General features: G+C 42.8%; 2 protein-coding genes and 1 long non-coding RNA gene across 3 annotated transcripts in view; 2 read left to right on the top strand and 1 right to left on the bottom strand.

Moving 5' to 3' along the window:
- Positions 1 to 11,735, top strand: part of itga2b (integrin subunit alpha 2b) — a 64,461-nt gene extending 52,726 nt beyond the window's left edge. The window contains exons 23-30 of the mRNA XM_062957091.1: positions 381 to 461; positions 1,931 to 2,033; positions 2,233 to 2,385; positions 3,197 to 3,313; positions 4,606 to 4,719; positions 5,728 to 5,829; positions 8,827 to 8,949; positions 10,094 to 11,735. Coding sequence (XP_062813161.1) covers positions 381 to 461; positions 1,931 to 2,033; positions 2,233 to 2,385; positions 3,197 to 3,313; positions 4,606 to 4,719; positions 5,728 to 5,829; positions 8,827 to 8,949; positions 10,094 to 10,186 — 886 coding nt within the window. The 3' untranslated portion in view covers positions 10,187 to 11,735. The remainder of the gene's footprint in view (positions 1 to 380; positions 462 to 1,930; positions 2,034 to 2,232; positions 2,386 to 3,196; positions 3,314 to 4,605; positions 4,720 to 5,727; positions 5,830 to 8,826; positions 8,950 to 10,093) is intronic.
- Positions 2,459 to 18,409, bottom strand: LOC134292380 (uncharacterized). Its single transcript, XR_009999613.1, has 3 exons — positions 18,214 to 18,409; positions 5,665 to 5,851; positions 2,459 to 3,470 (listed from the first exon to the last, which is right to left on the bottom strand). It is a non-coding gene; the product is annotated as an uncharacterized LOC134292380 (long non-coding RNA).
- Positions 17,721 to 24,748, top strand: part of fam171a2 (family with sequence similarity 171 member A2) — a 45,796-nt gene continuing 38,768 nt past the window's right edge. Inside the window, exon 1 of the mRNA XM_008113218.3 lies at positions 17,721 to 17,960. Within this exon, the coding sequence (XP_008111425.1) occupies positions 17,858 to 17,960 (103 nt within the window). The 5' untranslated portion in view covers positions 17,721 to 17,857. The remainder of the gene's footprint in view (positions 17,961 to 24,748) is intronic.

Genomic DNA, 24,748 nt, shown 5'->3' with positions numbered 1-24,748 from the left:
AATGATGTTGAACTGCAGTTCCCATTATCTGTAAGTCTGATCACTGGACATGTTGTCTGGGGATTATGGTAGCTCAGCAACAGCTAGACAATAATATATTCTCCATCCCTGGTATAGACATATTCATCCCGGCTGGCCAAGAAAAAACTACTTCTCCTTGCCATTGTTATCCATGCCATACCCATCACTTTAGTCAGGGATATTATGCTTTGAAACCATTGTATGGCAGCAGTCAGGAAGCACCCAGGTGTAGCCTACTTACCTCTGTTCTTCATTGTGGCTTTTCATGTCACAGTGCTAGACTTGATATTTGAAAATAAATCCTAGGCCTGGCTCTAATGTAAGCCCTGTTCTGGTGTCCATATGATTTTCCCCTGCAGCAAGAATTCACTCAATTCCAGCAGTAATGTGCTACGACTGCCAGTCCCTGTCAAGGTGGCTGCGAAGATGGAGCTTCTAGGGTGAGTATGAGCCCCAGCATGTGTGTGTGTGAAGTGGGGTGGACAGGTGGGCACCAGCTAGTGTAGAGCCTCCATCTTCAGGTGGGTTACAGGTGAAGACTCCTGAAAAAGTGGAAAAATTGTGAATAAAAAACCCAATTGTTTGTACCTAAGTTGACCACAAACTCACCCTGGAGAGCCTAGTTTTCTATAGAGAACATATTATCCAAATCCATCAAAGTCAAACCCACAAATGTGGAGAGCTGACTGTATTTCTTTTGAAAATTGCTATTTCTGTGTAATGGACACAGATTGGGGGAGGATTCTCATTGGGGAAGCACACATGCAATCTGAAAATAATACAGGACAAGAAAGCTTTCCTGCAGGATTCTGCTGATTTTCCAAAGTGATTTCTACTGTCATGGCTTTGCATGATGTGAACAATTAGTGAAGCACTGCTTCTGGAAATCATAAAGAGAAAGAATGGGTTGCTGTGGGTTTTTCAGGCTGTACGACCATGTTCCAGCAGCATTGTCTCCTGATGTTTTGCCTGTATAAAATATGGTCCGTGGCCTCACAGTTACTACACCGTTGCAATGAGGGCACCTTGGCGTCTTCGTTTTTAGGCCTGTTCCTAGGGTTATTTGGGGTGCTGATTCAGAAAATTGCATTGGATAGACCACATCAGCTTTAGATTATTAAATACGATTTTCTGTGGGTGAGCTGATGGCGACTACTGGATGACATATGTTCTGAATCAGAAACTAGAGCTGATGGGGTCTGATTCGTAACCCTTTTTGTGGTAACCGAATCAAGCATGGTTGGTGGGGACGAGAGAGAGGGCCTTCTCTGTGGTGGCTCCCCAGCTCTGGAATACTCTCTCAAAAGATATTAGATTAGCCCCCACCTTTCAATCCTTTCATTCCAACCTGAAAACACAAATGTTCAAATGGGCTTTTGACCTCGAAGAGGCTGAATGGGTCCATATGAAGTTGACACTTGACACTTTGTGAATTGATGGCAGTTAGTTTTAAAAAACTGTTGTTTTAAAATTGTATTATTTTGATTTTATGCCATATGTGTTTTATACTTATGTACCATTTTTACCTGTTGTATGTTATATGTGCACCCTGGAGTGCCTTTGTAAGCTGCTCTGAGTCCCTTTGGGGAGATGGTGGTGGGATATAAATAAAGTTTTATTTATTATTATTATTATTGCTAATACCTCACAACCTCTGAGGATGCCTGCCATAGATGTGGGCGAAACGTCAGGAGAGAATACTTCTGGAACATGGCCACACAGCCCGAAAGACATACAACAACCCTATTATTGCTAATGTTGGAGAGTGGTTCCTGGCCAAAGTGGTCCTTGGTCAAGTGGTCCCTGGTCAAAAAAAGGTTGGGAACCATTGGCGTTAAGGAAGTGCTGCTTCAGGGCAGGAAGGTGGAGTAGCATTATAATTCTCACCTTCTCTGCATCCGTCTCCCAGGATTTCTGCACCAACCGCCATTGTGCTCCCTGTGGCCACAGATTATAAGAACAACAGCATGAAGGCAGATGACTATGGACCCAAAGTTGAACACATCTATCGGGTGGGTACAAAGAAGCACAGGCTGAAATTGTGCTTGGAAAATATACTTTTGGGATCTAGAAGTTCTCAATTACAATCCTGAGATTTGTAATCCAAAGAAGTAACATTTCCAACATCTGGAATCAGACACGGGAGGTTAATAACAGTGTTGTTATTTTGCTCCATTTGCCCCTTTCCCTTCCTTTTCCACCTACTCTCAGTTGCAGAATGCGGGTCCTAGCACTGTGTCTGGAGCTGAGCTCCTCGTGGATTTTCCCAACAACTTCTGGGACGGCTTCTTGCTCTACATCACCAGGGTCAACACTGAGGGCAACATTGCCTGCTCACCCATGAATGAGACCAATCCCCTCAAGGTAGGAGTACTGTGAGATTACATCATTTGTTTTTTTTTTTGTTTTTGTTTTTTAAAGAATGTTTCTATATGAGTGTTTTCACAGCCAAATCCTTTTATTTATGTTTGCATCAGAAATTCCATCCATTCTTCTTCTTTGCTTCCATACTTAGATTTCTCCTATTTGGTGCCATGTCTTCCTCCTTTCTAAAATCCCTTCCTTTCCATTAAATATTTGGTGTAACCCATTAGTACAGCTAGTAAAGGTTACTCCAGTGACTACAATTTCAGGGACACCTACTCAACATTGCCACTGACTGCAGGATTGTGGGTGTTATAGTACAAAGCTTTTTTTCCCCTGAGCTAGCAGTTCAAAAACATGCAAATGTGAGTAGATCAATAGGTACTGCTCCAGCGGGAAGGTCACTACGCTCCATGCAGTCATGCCAGCCACATGACCTTGGAAGCGTCTATGGCTAACATCAGCTCTTTGGCTTAGAAATGGAGATGAGCACTAACCCCCAGAGTCGGACACAACTAGACTTAATGTCAGGGGAAAACCTTTACCTTTACCTATAGGTGATTCAGAAAATACATGTGATTTGCCTCTCCAGTGAGGGTGGGCAAATTTCGATTCTCCACATATTGTTCAAATGCATATGGTGGGAGCTGCAGTCCAAGGACATCTGAAAGCCACACTCTCTCCCTTTGCACATTATAGATTTGAAATTATGTATGGTCTCGGTTGTTTGAAAGCATATAGATGCTTTCCATTGCTGCCCTTGAGATACAACAGCTTGTTTTTTACCTGCACAATGTCTCTTTCACTATAGCTAGAACTCCAAGAGCCCATGACTACCCCCAGCTCCAATAGAAGCATCCAGGAAGGGCGCTGGCGTCAGAAGCGTGACCTGAGTCCCGTAACACCAGAGGAACCAGCGGTGATGGTGGTGAGACCTTTTCCGGATTGTGGGCAGTTTCATAGTATGATCCAAAGTCATTCACTTTGGTTGGTGACCACATCCCCAGATATGGAGTTATGTTAACTTTCATGTTCCACATCTGTAAGTCTGGGATGAGCTGAAAAATCTCTCAGGCAGAATTCTTCTGAAAATGAATGAAACAAACATTTTGTACATTAGAAACTGCACAACGGTAGAAATTCAGCATAACATTGTCTGTTATCTAATACAGTAGACCAGTGGTTCTCAACCTGTGGGTCCCCAGGCATCTTGGCCTACAACTTTCAGAAATCCCAGCCAGTTTACCAGCTGTTAGGATTTCTGGGAGTTGAAGGCCAAAACATCTGGGATCCACAGGCTGAGAATCACTGCAGTAGACCTTCCACTTTCATGGGGGTTAGATGCACAAGACTTGTGTGAAAATGGGAAATCCATTAATAAAAGAACCCTAGTCTTAATAGAGAGAACACCTCTCTAGAAATCTTTAGCTTTTCCAATTCTACTCTAAGGTCACACTCCATTATGGAAGACTTACGGATTTCTGGAGAAAACATATTTATCAAATAGACAAATGGCCGGGCTGTGGTGCAGGCTGTTGAGCAGCTGCAATAAATCACTCTGACCATGAGGTCATGAGTTCGAGGCCAGCCCGTGGCGGGGTGAGTACCCGTCAATTAAAAATAAAAAATAGCCCCTGTTCATTGCTGACCTAGCAACCCGAAAGATAGTTGCATCTATCAAGTAGGAAATAAGGTACCACTTATAAAAAAAAAAGTCGGCAGGCAAGTTTAACTAATTTACAACCTGGAATGAGGAAGTGCCATCAGAGTGGATGATGAAGCAGCTCCTCTCCCCTGTGGCCAGAATCGAACATCCCCTCAGGAGGTTAAATTGCCTCTGTGTCTGTCTGTCTCGGTCTTTGTTTGATGTGTTTATGGGCATTGAATGTTTGCTCTATGTGTGTATAATGTGATCCGCCCTGAGTCCCCTTCGGGGTGAGAAGGGCGGAATATAAATACTGTAAATAAATAAATAAATAAATTTACAAAAGTTAAATCCGCAAATGCGGGGGACTGACTCTACATAGCTGAAACATTCTTCCGTATCCATGAAATTAAGCAACTTGTTTGTTTTTAGTCCCTCAAAGTACAATTCTCAACCTCTGACCTCTACATTGGATTGCATCCTGAGTCTCTACGAATTATAGGCCTTATAGGTTGAGCAACTTGATTAGCCTATTTTGAATGAAATGTAATCCACTTAACGCAATCTGCCTGCAGAACTGTAGCAGCCAAATCTGTGCTGTCCTTCACTGTCAAGTGGGATTACTGGAGAAAGGGCAAGGAGCCATGGTGACGATCCATGCTGTTCTGTGGTTGCCAAGTTTCCGAGAGGTAAGAAATGAGCATTTGCTGGACATGCTGATTAGAGTATTCCAGGTCCAAAAAAGTATATATATTTTTTCCAAAATGAGTTCCATTTGTTTATGTCCATCCCAAAACAGCCCAGCATACTAAATTGAAACGCTCCTGATATAGATGTTACGGCCAAAATAGATGTTACAGATGTCAATTAGCACTTGACTGTTGTTCCCTCTTGCAAAGTACCTGCTGAAAGAGTAAGTCCCCTTTGTCACCCCATGAGCCTGTGCCATGCCTCACATGCTTTGAATAGACTACCAAATGGACAAGTCCTTGCTCTGAGAACCTTGCAGTATAAAAATAGACAAAGGAAACTAGCAAAGAAAGAGGTAGGCAGAGGGGTATACAGAAGAAAGGATGTATAATTACACCTATTATACTCAGGTACAATCACCCTCGGATATATATTTTCAATATATATATATATTTGAATGGTACTCTGTAGAACAGTGGTTCTCAGCCTATGGGTGCCAAGTGTTTTGGGCTACAACTCCCAAAAATCCCAGCCAATTTACCAGCTGTTAGGATTTCTGGGAGCTGAAGGCCAAAACATCTAGGAACGCACAGGTTGAGAACCACTGCCCTAGAACATCTCAGCTAGCATCTGGATGTTCTGGGAGTTTTAGGCAAAAAGGTGCATTTCCCAGGTTGTGGTTGTAGGAATTATGAGGTAAGCCATTGGAGAAGGTCAAGTTATTGCCAAAATCTACTGGATAGGAAGAGGATTTGGTGAGGGATTTGAAGGATATGAAGAAGTAGACATATGGAAAGTGGAAATTTGGAAAAACTAGAAAGGGGTGGATCAGCTGAATGAGTGCAGAAATATTTGGGGTCAAGCATCCAGAGTAGGCTTTGAAGGTAAGAACAAGAACCTTGTGTTGGAGAGACGGAAAGCCATTCTATGAATCAATTACTTACCCAGGCCCACTGTCCCAGATTAATGAGACTGACATGTTGTCTGTGGCAATTGTTTTACTACAGCGCCCCGTGGAACAGTTTCTCATCCAGTCTCAAGCCCAGTTCAGCGTTTCAGGAATGCCATACCACATACAGCCAGAAGTTCTACCAAGTGGATCTGCTGTGGTACGTTCAGAATTCAGGCTTGCTGAAATGAAGGGAAGTAAATTTTGAGATGGCAAAATGTATGGTGCCAAGTCACACAAAACGAAAAGAGCAAATACTTGGTGCCCAGCAAATACTGCTTCTTCCTCTGAGGCCACAGCAGTAGCAGTTGGGACGGAAAGATGGTGTTGGGGCAAACTGCTGTGTCCCTCTATTACCAAATTGCCCAAAAACATCCAGGTTCTCTTTATCTGATCAAACACTGGAAGCAAGGAGATAGTTCAACAGGTTTATTTGATCAAATCAACCTGCTGGGTGAACAAAAGGGAAAGTGCCACCCAAAACTGAGACACAGCTCAATTTTATGATCAACTCTTTGAGCATGTGCACAGGCTATTTTCAGGCTACTTTCTTTTATTTGTGTCTCATCTCTATTTCTTCCTTTTGTCCCCTTCTGGTACCAGCTGTTATTGATATTCCTGTACCTGCTTTTCTCAGCAGCTGTTTCCCCCTCCTGCATCTCCCTGCTCCTGTGCCTGCTTGTTATTAGGTCTTTCCTTCCAGACTTTCCCCTTGTATGATCTTTCCACTTTGGCAGGTAGTTTTCTGCTACTACCTTGGCTGTAGTCCCTTCAATGGTCTTTCATTTGTTACTGCATCTGGGAATGATGGAGCTGGTGTCAGGATTTATTCAACAAGGATTTATCATTGCCTTACTCTGAGGTTGCGAAAGCATGACTTGTTCAGTGCTCTTTAGTTTTTACCCAATTTGGATGCCAAGATGTTATTGAAGGATAATTCCCATCACTTTTGATCATCTGCCATTGGACTGGGGATAATGGGAATTGCACCCTAACAGCACTCGTCGCTCTGAGCTTGGGAAAAGGTTAAAGGACATTTTAAAGTTAGACATCATATCCACAAACCTTGTATCTAAATTCAAACCCCACTCTCCTGACTAAACAATAAACTGCAGCGTTCCAGATGTTACTGTATCACAACTCCCATCAACTCTAGCCATGATGTCTAATGAAGAGGAATACAGGAGTTGTAGTCTGGCATCTGGAGGGCCATATAAAATGACATGGTGGGCTGGATTAGGCAACGGCTCTTGTATCTGACACATTTGCTTTATATATGATGGGAATCATTTAGAGTTTTGACATGGATGTCATCCTGCCACATATTCAAATTCCAAGTTGGTGAAAATTGTAGGGAACTAGCTTCATTTTTGCATTTTGGAGAGAGGCAGAGAAAGCTATTTTGTCTTCTTTTAGATCAGAAGAACATAAGGCAAAGACAGGTTCAGGTCAAGTTTTTGTTTCATTTGCTTTTTTTAGAAAAGTATGGTTAACCAGTGTAGTACAGAGAGGGCTTCTGGCTTAGCAGGCTACTTCAATACACATTGCTAGGTAAAGGTAAAGGTTTCCCCTTAAAGAGTTGGGCATGTTTAGCCTGCAGAAGAGAAGGCTGAGAGGAGACATGATAGCCATGTACAAATACGTGAAGGGAAGTCATAGGGAAGAGGGAGCAAGCTTGTTTTCTGCTGCCCTGCAGACTAGGACACGGAACAATGGCTTCAAACTACAGGAAAGGAGATTCCACCTGAACATCAGGAAGAACTTCCTCACTGTGAGAGCTGTTCGACAGTGGAACTCTCTCCCCGGGGCCGTGGTGGAGGCTCCTTCCTTGGAGGCTTTTAAGCAGAGGCTGGATGGCCATCTGTCGGGGGTGCTTTGAATGCGATTTCCTGCTTCTTAGCAGGGGGTTGGACTAGATGGCCCATGTGGTCTCTTCCAACTCTACTATTCTATGATTCTATGATTCTATGATTCCCCTGACGTTAAGTCCAGTCGTGTCCGACTGGGGGTTGGTGCTCATCTCCATTTCTAAGCCGAAGAGCCGGCATTGTCCATAGACACCTCCAAGGTCATGTGGCCGGCATGACTGCATGGAGTGCTGTTACATTCCCGCCGGAGCGGTACCTATTGATCTACTCACATTGGCATGTTTTTGAACTACTAGGTTGGCAGAAGCTGGAGCTAACAGTGGATGCTCACTCTGCTCCCCGGATTTGAACCTGGGACCTTTTGGTCTGCAAGTTCAGCAGCTCAGCGCTTTAACACACTGAGCCACTGGAGGCTCCTCATAGAAGGAATTCTACAGTTTTTTAAAAAAATCTGCCATTGTCATTCTATGGAATGCTGGGATTTTTAGTATAGCGAGGGCCTGGAACTTACTTAGAGAGAATTCAAATGATTCACAACACTGCATGTCTCAGGATGATATACTCTTCCCACTGCCTGCCTCTCACAGCCATTCTGTTCTGTTCTCAGATATTCAGCTCATCCTCTCTGTCACCCTTGGCTGTCTTGGCTCCTTGTCCATTTTGCAACATTTATCAAGGACTATCTTCCATTGCTTTCTCCTCTCTTCATTCTTCTTTCCTCTGTAATATATATTTCATGTAGTTTCCTGCCTTGGTCTTTTGAAATGGCAAACTCTTGCGAGATTGCTGTAGCATACCCTGCTATTGTCCCGGAGACAGTACCAATTAATCCTCTGTCTTCCCATTGTTTCAGCTGATATTCAATTGCCCTAGTTCCTCCCTTCTCTTGCCACTGTCCTCCTTTGTCTCCAGCTTATTTCAACTGCTGGAGAGGAAAGGTAGCGAAAGAATCTGGTGCTTCCCTGTATCCTCTTCGGGTTTGTTGTGTTCATCCTCATTAGTAAAATTTGCCCTTCTGACCACACACTAATGCTGCTTGACCATATGTCTGTTCTAGTTTTTAATCTCTGAAATTTGGGGTATATGCAACAATTGCTTCTCACATCTCTAGCATTGATTTTCTTGGAGATGAAAAGATCCATTCTTGGATTCCAGGCCAGGCCTGGAGGGTTTCCTGTTCTCCTGGAGATACACATCTGCTCCTGGTTATGTTAAGCAAAATCTGGAGGGGGCGTTGGAGAGACCCCAAAGTTTCAGTTTGGTTTTCTCTCCTTTTTTTCCCCAACCAGGCAAAGACACGAATAGAGTGGGTGAATCCTGATGCTGAGAGGAAGATCCCTGTATGGTGGATCATAGTAGCTGTTTTGGTGGGACTTCTCCTTCTTGCTGCCTTCATTATAATTCTTTGGAAGGTGAGTCAAGCTCTGAGATGGACCAGTGGGACACACCGTGGAAGTATAGTGCCACCATGGATGCCAGAATTCAAAATGTAGCCGCCTCCTTAACTATGTAAAGAGAGAAGGAGAGCGATAGGGAGTCTCTTTGTGGGCTGAGTGTTATCCTACTCCAAAGTCTCAGCAAAGTGTGGCCTCTTTTTGTGGTATGCATGGCCCATAGAGTCACGTCATCCCAAAACTGGATGGAAAAATGAAGGAAAAAACTATTCATGATTTTGGAAGGATCTGGATTTTGCAGTGTTGCGTTTCTAGGAGTTAGAAGGCAACATAATCTTACCAATATTTGAATGGGAGGTGTGGATCTATTTTTGAGTCAAGTTAATTAGGATTGTTGTTGTGTGCCTTAAAGTCGTTTCAGATTTAGAGTGACCTTAAGTCTAAACTTTAGGGCCGAAGCCAGGTAAATTACCTTGGAAGGCCATATCAAGCCTGCGGACCTTACTTTGGGGACCCCTGTACTTGACTACACAACTGATGTGAGAGCTTTCTGTTGCCCATCAGCTTGGAACTTTACGGAACTTTGTTGCTGCTGTAGCATGTTAGCATTGTGTGAACTTTGTATTACAAGATATTCAATGCCTCCATTCCAAATCAGTCACAGTGGAGAAAATAAAAGCCTTTTCTACTTCTTTTCTTTAACTGAAACTCCGTATGAGTTGTATGGGTCCCCTCCAAAACTCATAAAATCTTGGGATGCCTCCTGGAAGGGCTAAACAAGCTTTGTAAACAAGGTACTGGCTTGTCTGCTATGGTGGCTGGTAATCCATAAAGTGACATACCACTCTGGACTTTAAAGGACTTATCTAAGATGTCTGTTCCCCAAATTCCAAACTAATCCATTTTCAAATCCATACTAAAACTCAGAATGGATTTGCCAGCCCTTAGAGGTTGCCCCCACTCTGTGAACTTTTCTATGGGTGAAATTTCTGAAAACACTGAAGCACTCCAGGAAATTTCAAAAGAAACAAGGTGTATGGGCAATGCTTTATTAGCTGATGGTGTAGTATGTGTGTATGAAGAGTGGAACGGGTTGTCTTACTCTGACCTAAGTGCTATGTTTTTCTCACTCCATGTTCTCCCTTCTTGTTTCTCCTAACAGACAGGCTTTTTTAAGAGAAAGCGTCCACCCACAGAGGATGAGGAACAGCTAACCAATGAGCCTGGGGCACAGTCATCTGGTGACGGGAACTAATGAGGATGTGATGCTTCCACATACACAACCCATCTGAACTCATTCCTGCACTGAACCACCCTTACATGGTTCTGAGATGACACTCTCTGGATCTTTTACTCTTTCACCATCTCCCCTTATCCATATCTAAGAATGCCATTTTCTTCTTCATAAAACAATATGTAGCACCATGTGCACACAGTTTGAGGAGATTATAAAGTAATCTACCTACTGGAGCACAGCAAGCGGGATTCTTAACCTCTCTATACTTTCAGTCACATTCACTTTCACTTTCAGGTCATGGATTGTTTCACTAGAGCCCTGAAACTCCTTTTCACCACAAACCACACTCTTTCCAGATAATCCAGTAAGTAAAAGTTTATTTGGAAAAGAGTATATAAAAATCAACAAATCTAAAAAAGAAAATCAAAGTTCTAAGTTATTTCCAAGATAGCCAAGAGTCCAAAATCATTTCAAATTCAGTCTCAATAGTCTATCCACAGATATATCCATAAACATGATAGTATGAATCTAAGGCAGGCAATCTATGCCACACATGAACTAGAAACAGGAAAAAACGTATAAACTTGAAGACATGAATTCCAAGAATGTAAGACCAAGAACTGAGAGCTGTTCACTTGAAATACAGTGTTGCTCTCACAAAGGATTGTGCAAGCAGAAACCACTTTAAAAGGCATCAATCCCTCCCATGACATCATTCCTCACACACCTGCTTTTCCTCTCCTTATCTCTAAGCCTTTGGGAAAAATGAGCCTGTCTTTGTTGTATGCTCTACCTCCAAAGTTCCAAGCACCTGGACCTGAACAAACATTCCCACATTTCTCTCAGCCTGCACTTCTGGCAGATTATCATGAGAACCAATATCGCTTTATCTAGTCTCATGAGAACTGCCAGAAGATTCCAAAGGATCTCTCTCCATAACACTTCTATCCTTCTCTGGGCCCTCTGAATCTATCCCAGCATTCCCTTTCTCATCTTCTGAGCACTCAGAATCTGACCAAGCTACACATGGATTTTCTTGCTTCCACTCATCAAGCACACCACTAATCACAAATCCATTTTTGAAAGGCTTGCTAATTTATACACAAGGCAGAAAGAACAAGTTACAGAGAGGTGAATATGCTGAAAAAGAGAACCTTCCCTTGTGTACTTTTGGAAAATGATATGTGACTTTCCTTCCCATAAAATAGGGGCATGGACCTTGTGTCTCCCTCATATGTGTATGGACTATTACTCCCATCACCCACCACATCCCAGTCTGGCCAGGGCTGAGGGGTAAAGGAATTTGGAGAGCTTCATGTTATGCACCTCTGCATTAAATATACCGTAAATTAAAACAGACAGAGTTAATAGGCAAATATGAACACAGATGATAAGTAATAGCATAATTCCCCAGAATTGATATAATGAATATGGCGGAATGCTTTAAAAAGATAACTTGGGTATCCTCCACACTGTATTTTCACTCTTCAACAGGCTGGTGCTTTTAATGTTTCAAAATTAATAATAATGTTTCACAATAAAATAATAATAATGAATTTGTACTTAATTGAACTTCTTGGTGAGATTGTTTGATAAACTGATTCTTAATTCACACCCAGTCAGTTGTTCAGTCATGATGATATAATATTTAAAGGTGATGGTGACCAAGTCTTCCATCCGCATCAGCTAATATTGGGATCACTCTTTGTTAATCCCAAATGACCCTAGTTTCTTTCTTCTGATGGAGATTTGAATTTTCAGAATGATGATATTCTCTGAAGTGAAACCCAGTACTATAGATCTGTTCAGATCGCTCTATTGTTCCTGAATGCTTGGCCATTTTACCCGAGTGTGATTTGGAAGGCACTGAACAGACTGCACGCTGGCACTACGAGATGCAGAGCCAATCTTAGGAAATGGGGCTACAAAGTGGAGTCCAAGACATGTGGGGTGTGGAGAAGAGCAAATCACAGACCACTTACTACAATGCAACCGAAGCCCTGCCACATTCACAATGGAGGACTTTCTCACAGTAACACCAGAGGCACTCCAAGTGGCCAGCTTCTGGTCAAAGGAAATTTAGTATAATGCCAATTTTTAAACTTTGGGTTTTAAAATACATTATAACTGTATCCTCAATTCGCTTCTGACACGATAAATATATTTTTTTTAAAAACCCTGGGTGTGAAATATTTTGCTATTTAGTAAACAAAAACTACAACAAGTTGAGTATCCCTTATCCAAAATGCTCAGGACTAGAAGTCTTCTGTATTTCAATTTTTCAGATTTTGGAATATTGGCATGAACATAATGAGGTATCTTGTAGATGAGACCCAAGACCAGGGGTCCCCAAACTAAGGCCCGGGGGCCGGATGCGGCCCATCGAAGCAATTTATCCGGCCCCCACAGCACAAGGGCAGAAGGGGGTTGGGCTAAATGACCCAAGGGGTCTCTTCTTCTCTTACAACCCTTATTATTATTATTATTATTATTATTATTATTATTATTATTATTATTATTATTATTATATTGTATGACACAGCAAACAAGATAGACATGCTGGATTTCATATCACAAAATCACAAGTCGAACACTTCCCAAGTGTCTAGGACTATGTGATGTATTTTTGGATGATGTGTGCAGATCCCAGTAGGGTGGCCTTTTGCAGTTGGCAGATCGTAATTTTTATTATTATTATTATTATCATTGAGGCTGGGTGGCCATCTGTCAGGGGTGCTTTGCTTGTGCTTTTGGACAACAGAGGCAGAAGGGGATTGGACTAAATGGCCCAAAGGGTCTCTTCCAACCCTCTATTATTATTATTATTATTATTATTATTATTATTATTATTATTATTAACATTGAGACTGGGTAGCCATCTGTCAGGGGTGCTTTGCTTGTGCTTTCGGTGCACAAAGGCAGAAGGGGATTGGACTCAATGGCCCAAGGGGTCTCTTCCAACCCTCTTTTATTATTATTATTATTATTATTATTATTATTAACATTGAGACTGGGAGGCCATCTGTCAGGGGTGCTTTGCTTGTTCTTTTTGTGCACAAAGGCAGAAGGGGATTGGACTCAATGGCCCAAGGGTCTATTATTATTATTTTTATTATTATTATTATTATTATTATTATTATTATTATTATTATTATTATTATTGACATTGAGACTGGGAGGCCATCTGTCAGAGGTGCTTTGCTTGTGCTTTTGGTGCACAAAGGCAGAAGGGGATTGGACTCAATGGTCCAAGGGGTCTCTTCCAACCCTCTTTATTATTATTATTATTATTATTAATTATTATTATTATTATTATTATTGCTCGGTGGCCATCTATAGTCCGGCCCTCCAATGGTCCAAAGGATTGTGAACTGGCCCCCTGTTTAAAAAGTTTGGGGACCCCTGCCCAAGACAAACATGAAATTCATTTATGTTTCATATGCCCCTTTGCAGATAGCCTGAAGGTAGTATTATATTAATATCTTTAACAAGTGTGTGAAGGAAACAAAGTCTGTGTACATCTAACAATCAGAAAGCAGAGATGTCATTATCTGTCACCTATAAACTGCAAAAACTTTTTTTTTACGGGACATCCTGCAGCACATTTTGGTATAGTTTTTAAATGACTCATAGAGTCTCAGCCAATTCAACATAGTTTGTGGCAGATACAAAAACAAAGTTTATGGAATATAACAACTACTTTAAAAATAAGTACCACACAATAAAACAGGAAATAATATTTATTTATTTACAGTATTTATATTCTGCCCTTCTCACAAAGGGGACTTAGGGCGGATCACAATGTACACATACATGGCAAACATTCAATGTCATATGAACATAGAGACAGAGACACAGACACAGAGGCAATTTAACCTTCTTCAGCTTCCAGCTCCCTGAGGGTATGCTCGATTCCGGTCACAGGGGGAGCAGCTACTTCATCATCCACTGTGACACCGAGTCCTTGATGGACAGTTCCTCATTCCAAACACTGCTGGATGATTTTTATGATGTCGTAAATTAGTTAAATTAGCCTCCCCGCATAAGCAGTACCTACATTTCCTACTTGATAGATGCAACTATCTTTTGGGTTGCTTATGTCAACAACGAGCAGGGTTATTTTTTCATGGTCGGGTGCTCACTCCGACATGGGCTGGCTTTGAACTCATGACCTCTTGGTCATAGTGATTTATTGCAGCTGGCTACTAACCAGCTGCGCCACAGCCTGGCCCCTAATATTTTCAAACCAGGAACAGAACATTTTTCAAATTTTGTTATTATTATTATTATTATTATTATTATTATTATTATTATTATTATTATTATTATTATTATTTCAGGACTAAAAAATGTCCACAGAGTTTGAAAAGGTTTCCCTTTCTGGACAGCAACTCCTAGAATCTTCTTACCATCATTGCAAATACTGGATAAAACCTATAGTCCAAGGAACAATTATTCTAACTGACATTAACCGCTAATACTATTACCTTTACTTTGCTGCTTTTTTATGATTAGAATGAAAGCCATTACTGTTTCTGAGGTTGTATTTGTCTGTTAGCTTTAGATGTAAGAAGGCATCAATTTGGTCCAAGGAAGATGGAATGTCATATCTTTATGGCCTCCAAGGGACCAGGTCTCTCAAGACTTCTGAGTCTCTAACTTTTTGCTTCCTCTGAGTCTGACACATCCTCTGAGTATAAAGGATGTTGCTAATCTGTGGTTCAAGGTTTCATTATTTGCTGTGTCTGTCATTTGGTTTAAACCCAAAGCTTCATTTGAATGGGAAAACACATGCAAATGAATGTTGACTTTCTCCCCACCTTGCCCTGCATAGCACATTTATTGCAATTCTGTACATGTGGCATGTAGCCTGTTTGCCCCGGGATTTGTTAATATGCAAGAGGCAGCATCCTTTCATCAGGAAAGAAGGGAAAGAGAAAAGGAACACGTCGGTACCACTCTCTGCAATCAAACGGAGCAGAGTATGGGGTTGTTGGAAAGACGCCTGGCTCAACAGCAGTACATGTGAAAAAGATTTTGGAGTCCTCATGGACAACAAGTTAAACATGAGCCAACAATGGGATGCAGCAGCTAAAATAGACAATGGGATTTTGACCTGCATAAATAAGAGTCTAGTGTCTAGATCCAGGAAAGTCATACTACCACTCTATTCTACACCTGGAATACTGTGTCCAATTCTGGGCACCACAATTGAAGGGAGATGTTGACAAGCTGGAATGTGTCCAGAGGAGGGCAACTAAAATGATCAAGGGTCTGGAGAAGAAACCCTATGAGGAGCGGCTTAAAGAGCTGGGCACGTTTAGCAGAAGAGAAGGCTAAGAGGAGACATGATAGCCAAGTATAAATATGTGAGGGGAAGTCATAGGGAGGAGGGAGGGAGCTTGTTTTCTGCCGCCCTAGAGACTAGGACGCAGAACAATGGCTTCAAACTACAGAAAAGGAGATTCCACCTGAACATCATGAAGAACTTCCTCACTGTGAGAGCTGTTCAGCAGTAGAACTCTCTGCTGCAGAGTGTGGCGGAGGCTCCTTCTTTGGAGGTTTTTAAACAGAGGCTGGATGGCCATCTGTCAGGGATGCTTTGAATGCAATTTCCTGCTTCTTGTCAGAGGGTTAGACTGGATGACCCATGAGCAATTTGAGATCTATCTATCTATCTATCTATCTATCTATCTATCTATCTATCTATCTATCTATCTATCTATAAATTATTAATAATAATAACAACTAGTGGAGGCTTAAGAAGGTTGCTATTTCCAATAGTTTCCAAATTGCATCTTGTATTGCCTCTCTATCCTCGTGCTATCGTAGCCTGTATTGCAGCTATCATATATTTTAGGATTTCTGTCCATTTATTGTTTGCTTCCTTCTACAGTGAGAGACAGGGATCTAGCTTTATCCTACTTTAATTTCTCCCTGTTCTTTCTTCCATTACGTTTCTTATTTTACTGTAATAGTTCTGAATTTTACTGCAATCCCACTGCATGTGGGAGAATGAACCTATCCCCCCACAATTACGCCAACATTTGCGGTCAGTGGTTCCCTTGATGTATGGAAAGAACCCTTTCCCTCTGGGTGGATCTTTGTTTTTACTCTCATGGCTTGTCCTTGGCCTTGCAACTCTTCAGATGTCTGTGGCGGAGTATCTATTGGCCTGGAGAGCCCAGTTGAGGTGGTTTAGTTCACCTTGGAGGAGGTGAGGTTCCAATCTGGATAGATAAGCAAAATGCCTGTATGCTGAATATATGAAGTTTGTGAGTAAACCAGCTATGTTACTTTTAAAGAAGTCTGCTTATTTTGGTCTCTTGAGAGCAAGATTTAAAGGGAAATATATTTTAAGGGAGAGTAGATGTTTTTTGGGGGGGACTAAAAAAACATGTATTCCACATGATGGCCAGATTCTTTTTGCATGGCCTGGCTCTTTGGCTTAGAAATGGAGATAATAATAATAATAATAATAATAATAATAATAATAATAATACTTTATTTTTCTATCCCGCCACCATCTCCCCAAAGGGACTTGAGGTGGCAAACATGGGGCGATGCCCAAAACAAAATAAAAGGTAAAGGTTTCTCCTGACGTAAAGTCCAGTCATGGCTGACTCTGGGGGTGGTGCTTATCTCCATTTCTAAGTCGAAGAGCCAGCGTTGCCCGTAGACACCTCCAAGGTCATGTGGCCGGCATGACTGCATGGAGTGCCATTACCTTCCCGCCAGAGCAGTACCTATTGATCTACTCACATTAGCATGTTTTCGAACTGCTAGGTTGGCAGGAGCTGGAGCTAATAGTGGGCACTCAGTCCGCTCCCGGGATTTGAACCTGGCACCTTTCGGTCCGTAGTCTGGATAGATAAGCAAAGATGGAGATGAGCAGCAACCCCCATAATCGAACATCACTAGATTTAAGGTAAAGGTTTCCCCTGATGTTAAGTCCAGTCATGTCTGACTCTGGGGATTGGTGCTCATCTCCATTTCTAAGCCGAAGAGCCGGCATGACTGCATGGAGCGACATTACCTTCCCACCGGAGCGGTACCTATTGATCTACTCACATTAGCATGTTTTCGAACTGCTAGGTTGGCAGGAGCTGGGGCTAACAGTGGGTGCTCATTCTGTTCTCTGGATTTGAACCTGCAACCTTTTGGTCCGCAAGTTCAGCAGCTCAGCGCTTTAACACACTGAGCCACCCGAGGCCCCAGCACTAGACTTAATGTCAGGGAAAAGCCTTTAGGGATGTGCTTCTATCCCTTTCCTAGAAGTTCAAAAGTAGAGCACACTTTGGGCCACCCATCCTCATCCACCAGGAATAAAGAAGCCCCTCTGAGCATGTTCAGAGTGCAGATCTCCATGCATAGAGGCGTTGGGGTGGAAGGGGGAGGCGTGGAGGCTCCCCCCTCTCCTTTCCCAGGACCTTCTTCCCTGGCATTGGACAGGACCCAGTTTCTAGGTGAGGTAAGGCGAGGGCGGAGTAAAGGAGGAAGAGGAGGAGGGAGCTTTCTGCGTCAGTCCCGCTCTGGTCCAGCAGGTGGCGCTGTGGTGGAGGCGTTGCTGGTTCTGCGGGAGAAGCACAAGGCGCACCATAACGGCCGCCGCCTCCCGCATTGGAGGTTTTTCCTTCGGGGCGCGCCATGGCCGGGTAGCGGGGAGGAGAAGCCGGTGGGGCGGCCAGGATGCTGCGATCGCCGGCTCTGGCCATGCGCTGGGCCATCCTCTGGCCCCTGCTCCTCGGTCCCGGGTGGACGGCGCGGGGGAAGGAGCCCCCGAGCCCCCAGGGTGAGCATCAGGGGGGAGATCGCCTCTTGGGGAGGGTGGGGGAGGGGATAGGCTCTTCTTGGGCCTGGAAATGTTACAAAAGGGGAGGGATCGGGCATTTGTGCTGTCTAGGGGGGTCTGGGGGGGTCTCCTCCAGATGTGAAGCCCCTCCCTTGGTTTTCTTGATCCTTCTAAGTTGGGGGGAGGGAGAAAAAAGATGGGTGGGTCCAACCGTCGTAGGGTTTCTTTCCCCTCAACACACACATACACTCACCTTGCTGCGCCTCTCCCCATTGTTTGCTCTTCCAAAGGGGGAGGCCACTCCCAGGACAAAAAGGGGGGCATCAATGGGGCTGCAAAGAAAGACCCATTCTTCTGACCTCCCCCCTCTCCTTTCCTGGCTCCCATCTGTCACCCTCTTCTTTCCCCCTCCTCCTCCTTATCCCCCCCCCCCACCCTTTGGCTGGCCATCTCCTTACATGGTAATCTTGTTTATTTCCCAGACCCAGGCTTTCCCCACTGCCCACCCTCAGCCATTGTCTGCTTCTCTTCCTCCATCCTCTCTCAAAAGTCCCCTTTTTTGCCTGATCACACATATATATCCATATCTCCTTCCTCTAGCTCTACAGGCAATATCCACACCCATTTCTCCTCTCTGGACCTCTCTGGGCAGACCTGTTGTCTGTGCCTATTTGTGTTTAAACTCTGTTGTGCCCCACCTCCAGACAGAGAAGTGGGTAACAAACATAATAATAAGTATTAATATTATTATTTAAACTATTTAAATTATTAAACAATCGGCGCTGACAAAATCACCAAAAGTATAGCAATGCTTTTTAGTATTTGTATTCGTATTGATGCATTGAATTACATATAGGTTTAATGCCATTCAAAAAATGTCTGTATTGCTATAACTGTAGGTACTTGTCTGTGTAAAATTACCAAAAGGCCACCCTACTTGGATCTACACGCATTATTTGCCGATATATTACTTAGTCCTTAGACCCTTGGGAAGTGCCCGATGTGTGATCCCATACAAAAGCCAGCAGCGTGATCTTGTTTGCTATGCATTAATCTTGTTTGCTATGTATTAATCTTGTTGTGTATCAAATAATAATAATAGTCTGGTCTCATAGGCAAGTATGTTGTGTGAAGGGTTTGCCCTTGGTTGCTTGCTTGGAAACAATATTGTTAATAATAATAACAATACTGCTCCAAGCAAGCATTTAAGGGCAAATCTTTCAAACATCATATCTGCTATGGGACCAAACTATTAGTATGTTGTGTGAAGGGTTTGCCCATAGATGCTTGTTTGGAGCCAGTGTTGTTAATAATATTATTATAATAATAACAATACTGCTCCAAGCAGGCATTTAAAGGCAAATCCTTCAAACATCATATCTGCTATGGGACCAGACTATTATCATCATCATTTTAATTATTTATTTATTATTGTTATGATTTGTTTTCCTTCGACAAATCCAGTGGGTTGGCACCCCCAGACGTTACCACTGGCACATATGTTGTTTGGAGGACTGCCTCTAAATGTGTGGGTTGCTTTCCTGGAGCAGTATTGTGTCTGAAAAGACAGGAAATCTCTATTGAGATTTGAAGTGTGATTTTTTTTTTTCATCCATAGATGTATGGATACTCAGGGCCTGTTGTTGCTTTTGTTATTATATGCCTTCAAGTTGTGTTTTTAAAAAAAGATTATTGGGATCCTAACGTGACTCTATCATGGGGGTTTTGTGGCAGAGTTTGTTTGGAGACTCTTGTCTTTGCCTTCCTATGAAGCTGAGAGAGTGCAACTCACCCAAGGTCATCCGGTGTTTGTTTTTACTTACCGGGACCCAAAGGCAACTCTAACATGGGTTTTCCTTGGCACAGTTTGTTCAGAGAGGGTTTTGCACTTGCCTTCCTCTGAGCCTGAGAGAGTGTGACTTGCCCAAGGTCACCCAGTGGCTGTCTATTATGATGTTTTCATTCATAGGTATATGCTAAGTCCTGCTGTTATTGTATGCTTTTACTAAGGTGACCCTAAGACAGGTTGCCACCCTTTATTCAGAAGGATTTTGCCCTTCTTCGGAGGTTGAGAGAGTGTGACTTACCCAAGGTCACTCAGTGCCTACTTGAATAGAAGATTGATCTATTTTTACAATATCTGTACCTAGTTGCACCTATCCATCTCCAATCCACTTGCTTGTATTTCTCCAAATTCCACTGTGACTTAATACTGCTTCTAGGCACCATGTACCTCCCTTGGGGTACATGAAACAGAACCAAATGATGCCCGCTTTGGAGATATAAGCATTGCATAAAACCTATATCTTTGGTGCCCGCCCCCCAGTTTCTGCTGAGAGGTGTGGCACTGTGTGCTTGGTGGGCGTGAAGTGGAGCTGGTGCACAGGTGCCACTGAGGAAGGGCTGCATGGATGCTCACAATAGATCTTCCACCCGGCTGGATTTCCATGTCTTTCCGCATCCTGGCTGCTTGTGCCGTGGGTCCAGATGGCAGAGGGGAGACAGGGCGACTGGGGTTTTGTTTTCATCCTAGCCTGCATTGCTTGGCGTACGTGTGGGAAGGAGAGCTCTGAAGCTTGATCAGAGCCAATGCTCACCAGAGCGTGTAGGAAGGGGTGGTGAAAGGAAACCGCAGTCCCTCCTTGTATGCTGTACAAGGGAGGGATCTGTCATTCCTTTTTTTCTCCTGCTGAAGGTAGGATAGGCTCTGACGTTTCCACAAATCGACTTGTCTCCCTTGAAACTGTCACTGTGTTTCTTTTAAAGGAGACCTGACTTCCACCCTTTACCTGCTGCGTGGCCTATATACCAGCTGGCACATTGGCAGTGTTTATGCCAATATGCAGAATGTTTTGCCTCCAACCTGAACTCAAATTACATCCTTTGGATGAGTCTCTGGTTCTGTTTACCTGCTAACCCAGCAGTCCTCTGACAATTGGTGCACCTACACTGTGGGATTAATGTAGTTTGACACCACTTTAACTGCTGTGGTTAAAGCTGTAATTCAGTATAGCATTGTTTGTCTCTTGTAATCCTATGTTTTTTCTGTTTTCCTAAATCAAACTACATTGCGTGCTAAATTTCTGTGAGAAGATATTCTGGATGTTGAACATGCTGGAGCAGTGTGCCATCTGCTCTGGAAACACTGTTCCTTAATCCTACATCAGCAAACCAAGGCACTTTGCACGCACTCAGGTGCTCTTTGCTTTTATCATTAAAGTACTATAGCTTTTGAGAATTCTCTCTCAGAATAGATTGCAGAGTCAAGACCTGCTATAAGGAGAGACTGTGGCCTTTTCCCCAATTCACTGCTAAAATCTCTGGGCACCTGTAAGCCATCTTACTTTCACTCTTCTGTTTCTGATCAATGTTGATTGACATGATGAGAAAAAATATTTTAAACACTTACTGCATATTAAAAAGACTGCAAAATGTCAAAGTGAGCAGGTTGCAGGATTAGGAAAAATGCATAATCTGCAGTCTCTGGATCTCTCCTCTGGGGTGAAAAGACACTCAGAATATTGAAGAGGATTCTGCCTTCTCGAGTAAGCAAAATTGTACATTTTCTCATTCACATCAAGATATTTTGTCAACACAGCAAAGCATACAGTAGAATCAAAGGACTTGACCTGTTTTAAGGAATGAGCAGAGATGGCTCTCCACTGGAGTGGAAATCAACTGGCTTTAGGTCCCCAGATGTTTTGGCCTTCAACTCCCATAAATCCTAACAGTTGGTAAATTGGTTGGGATTTCTGGGAGTTGTAGGCCAAAACACCCGAGGACCCACAGGTTGAGAACCACTGATCTAGATGCTTTGACTGTAACTCCCTGCACAGTCAGTGGTGAAGAATGGTGGGAGTTTCAGTTCAATGGCATCTGAGGGCCACCCTTATTGATTTCTTTGAGGTCTGGTGACATTAACCCCAGACTTTACCTCTAGAACCCGTTTCTATGCAAGGGTTTAGAAATAACAACTAGGATGTCTCTGAACAGATGTGGAGCAGAATTTGGGAAAGTTACTTTTAGGGCCTCAAACCACAACTAGTCAAACCACAAGTAGTCTCATGGACCCTGTTGCTCAGTGCTAAACCCACCTTTACATAAATCCAATTGATTCCATGTGCCTACTCTAGTTGAGGCAAATGAATTGATGCCTTGGGTACAACACCCCAGATCTCCCAGCCAGTAAGGCTGCTGGGAGGTTTTCTTTGGGGATCTAGGATAGCTTTGTTTGTTTCCAAAGGTACATCTGCATTGTAGAATGAATGCAGCTTGCCAGCACTTTACCTGCCATGGATCAATGCTTTAGAATCCTGGGGTTTACAGGACTGAGCCATGACAGTTGAAGTGTTGCTAAACTGTATTCATTCCACAGTATGGATGCATCTCAAATTGCAACCATCTGATAAAAACAGGCTCCAAATCTCAGTGAGACAAGTTGCAAGGCTTTTAAAAATTGTGTCAGAACCAAATCGAGAATATACTGCAAGTTGCTTCTGATGAGAGAGAATCAGCCGTCTGCAGAGACGTTGCCCAAGGGGATGTCCGGATTTGTTACCATCCTGTGGAAAGCTTCTCTCATATCTCCGCATGGAAGCTGGGGCTGACAGAGGCAGCTCATCCCATCTCGCGGATTCTTCGAACCTTCAGATCAGCAGTCCAGCTGGCCCAAGGGTTTAACCCATTGCGCCACCGCAGCTCCCAGTTGCAAGGCTGAAGAGGTGGGAATATATTTACCTGGATTCACACTAATACTTTCCCTTTGAAGTTTGTTTGTCTCTGATAAATTGAAAAGAGAGCCAGTGTGATGTAGTGGTTTGAACATTGGTCTAGTACTCAGAGAGCCTCGGATATGAATCTCCTAGGTGACTTAGAGCAAGTCACACTCGCTCGGCCTCAGAGAAAGGCAATGGCAAACTCTCTCTGAGCACATCTTGCCAAGAAAATCCCGTGATAAGTTCACCATAGGGTCACCATATGTTGGAAACGACTTGAAGGCACAAAACAACAATAAACTAAAACTGACCTTTCCATTCTCTGTGTATATTTGGAAACCTGGACCACCTTCAGATCTATTTTCCAGTGACCTTCCTGCTTCTTGATCAGAAAAGTTTCTTTTGAGAATTACAGCTCCCGTAATTTCGCAGCATGGCGTTCAGCTTTTAATATCCTATCAGTTTAGAAAGGGAAAAGCCTTCTCAGTGGCTGCTCCCAAGCTGTGGGATTTTCTCCTATGAGAAACGGAGCTCTTCCTTAATCTCCTTCTTCCAGCATGTGAAGACCTTTTTCATTGCTTGTGAAACTGATCTTCAGTCAGATCTTTGAATAGAGTAGCTGTGCAATACTTTCCTTGTTTTTGTCTTGTCTATGTGCCTTGAATTTCTTAGGGCTTTCTTAACCAGGGAATACACACAGGTGATTTTTGCCAATTCCTTCCTCTGAAATGTAACCTACTGCACCTGGTATTTGTTAGCAGTCCCCTATCCAAATACTAACTTGTTTAATATGGTAGTTTTTTTACTGTCTTTTAACTTTTTTTAACATGTTTTAATTCATGTTATGAGCTGCCTTGGGTCCCAAGTTGGGAGACCCAAGGCATAAGTATAGTTTTACTATCCTATTCCAGCTTTTAATATCCAGTTTCTACTTGTAGACTCTGTCGTCTAAGATATCCCATACATGCATTTTTCTCTTGTCAGATGTTTTGTGAATGAAATAGTGATGAGGTGAAGGATGATGTCAATCACGAAGGCCTAACATTACCCAGTTATCATGCACCAAGCCACCCTATAAAGGAGATTTTAAAGAAGAGGTGATGGTTGGTGTTGCCAACAGACTGGCATGGGCTTGTTCAGAAATAGCAATTTAGCTGCTTTATTAATGGTAATGTAGATCAGTCTTTTGGACAGAGTGATATTCATAACCGCTGTCTTCCAACAGGTCAGCTCGGCCCTAATAATATTGCAAGCAATAGGCAGAGATTGAGTATAGAATAGGAGCCCCTGGTGGTGCAGTGGGTTAAACCCCTGTGCCAGCAGAACTGCTGACTGAAAGGTCAATGTTTCAACTCTGGGGAGAGGGGTGAGCTCCTACCTGTCAGCCCCAGCTTCTCATGCGGGGTCATGAGAGAAGGCTCCCACAGGTAGTAAAATATCCGGGTGTTATCTGGGCAACATCCTTGCAGATAGCCAATCCTCTTACACCAGAAGCAACTTGCAGTTTCTCAAGTCACTCCTGACATAAAAAAGTACAGAATGGTACACTACTTTTGAGCACTTTGTCAGCTTTCTCTAGATGTCAACATAAGCGTGAGATTATTAACGTTTCTTGTTCCAAGGAACCACCATATGCAATTTAACAGTGGATCTAATGGCTACAGTAATTTCAAAGTGAGGGACTTCAATAAAATTGCAAGATACATGAAATAAATGTAAGGTGGTGTGAAAACATCTGTGATTACTACTGGTCACAGGTGCTGCTACTACTGGTTTGTTGTTTGTATTCATAACAGAAAGCAATGCTCCATTTCATTTTCATGTTAGTAAAAATAAAGGTGTACTTTCCCCACATCCAGGTTCATAGTTCCTTGGAATCTATTCATAGACCCTCTTGGGACCCAAGTTAAAAACCCATGTTCAAAAATTGAATCCTTTCTAATAATACCTGATTAGAGAGGGTTTTGAAAGCATGCATAGGAACTACAAAAACACACAGGATACCTAAGGTGTGTACACATTTATCCTCATAACTGATCTTCAGGAGTTCCTTTATATCATTGTTCCATCTTT

The sequence above is a fragment of the Anolis carolinensis genome, chromosome 6 (genome assembly GCF_035594765.1).
Source record: "Anolis carolinensis isolate JA03-04 chromosome 6, rAnoCar3.1.pri, whole genome shotgun sequence".
Classification (NCBI taxonomy): Eukaryota; Metazoa; Chordata; class Lepidosauria; order Squamata; family Dactyloidae; genus Anolis; species Anolis carolinensis.
The sequence above is the reverse complement of the archived record's forward strand: the minus strand, read 5'-3'. Positions and strand labels throughout refer to the sequence as shown.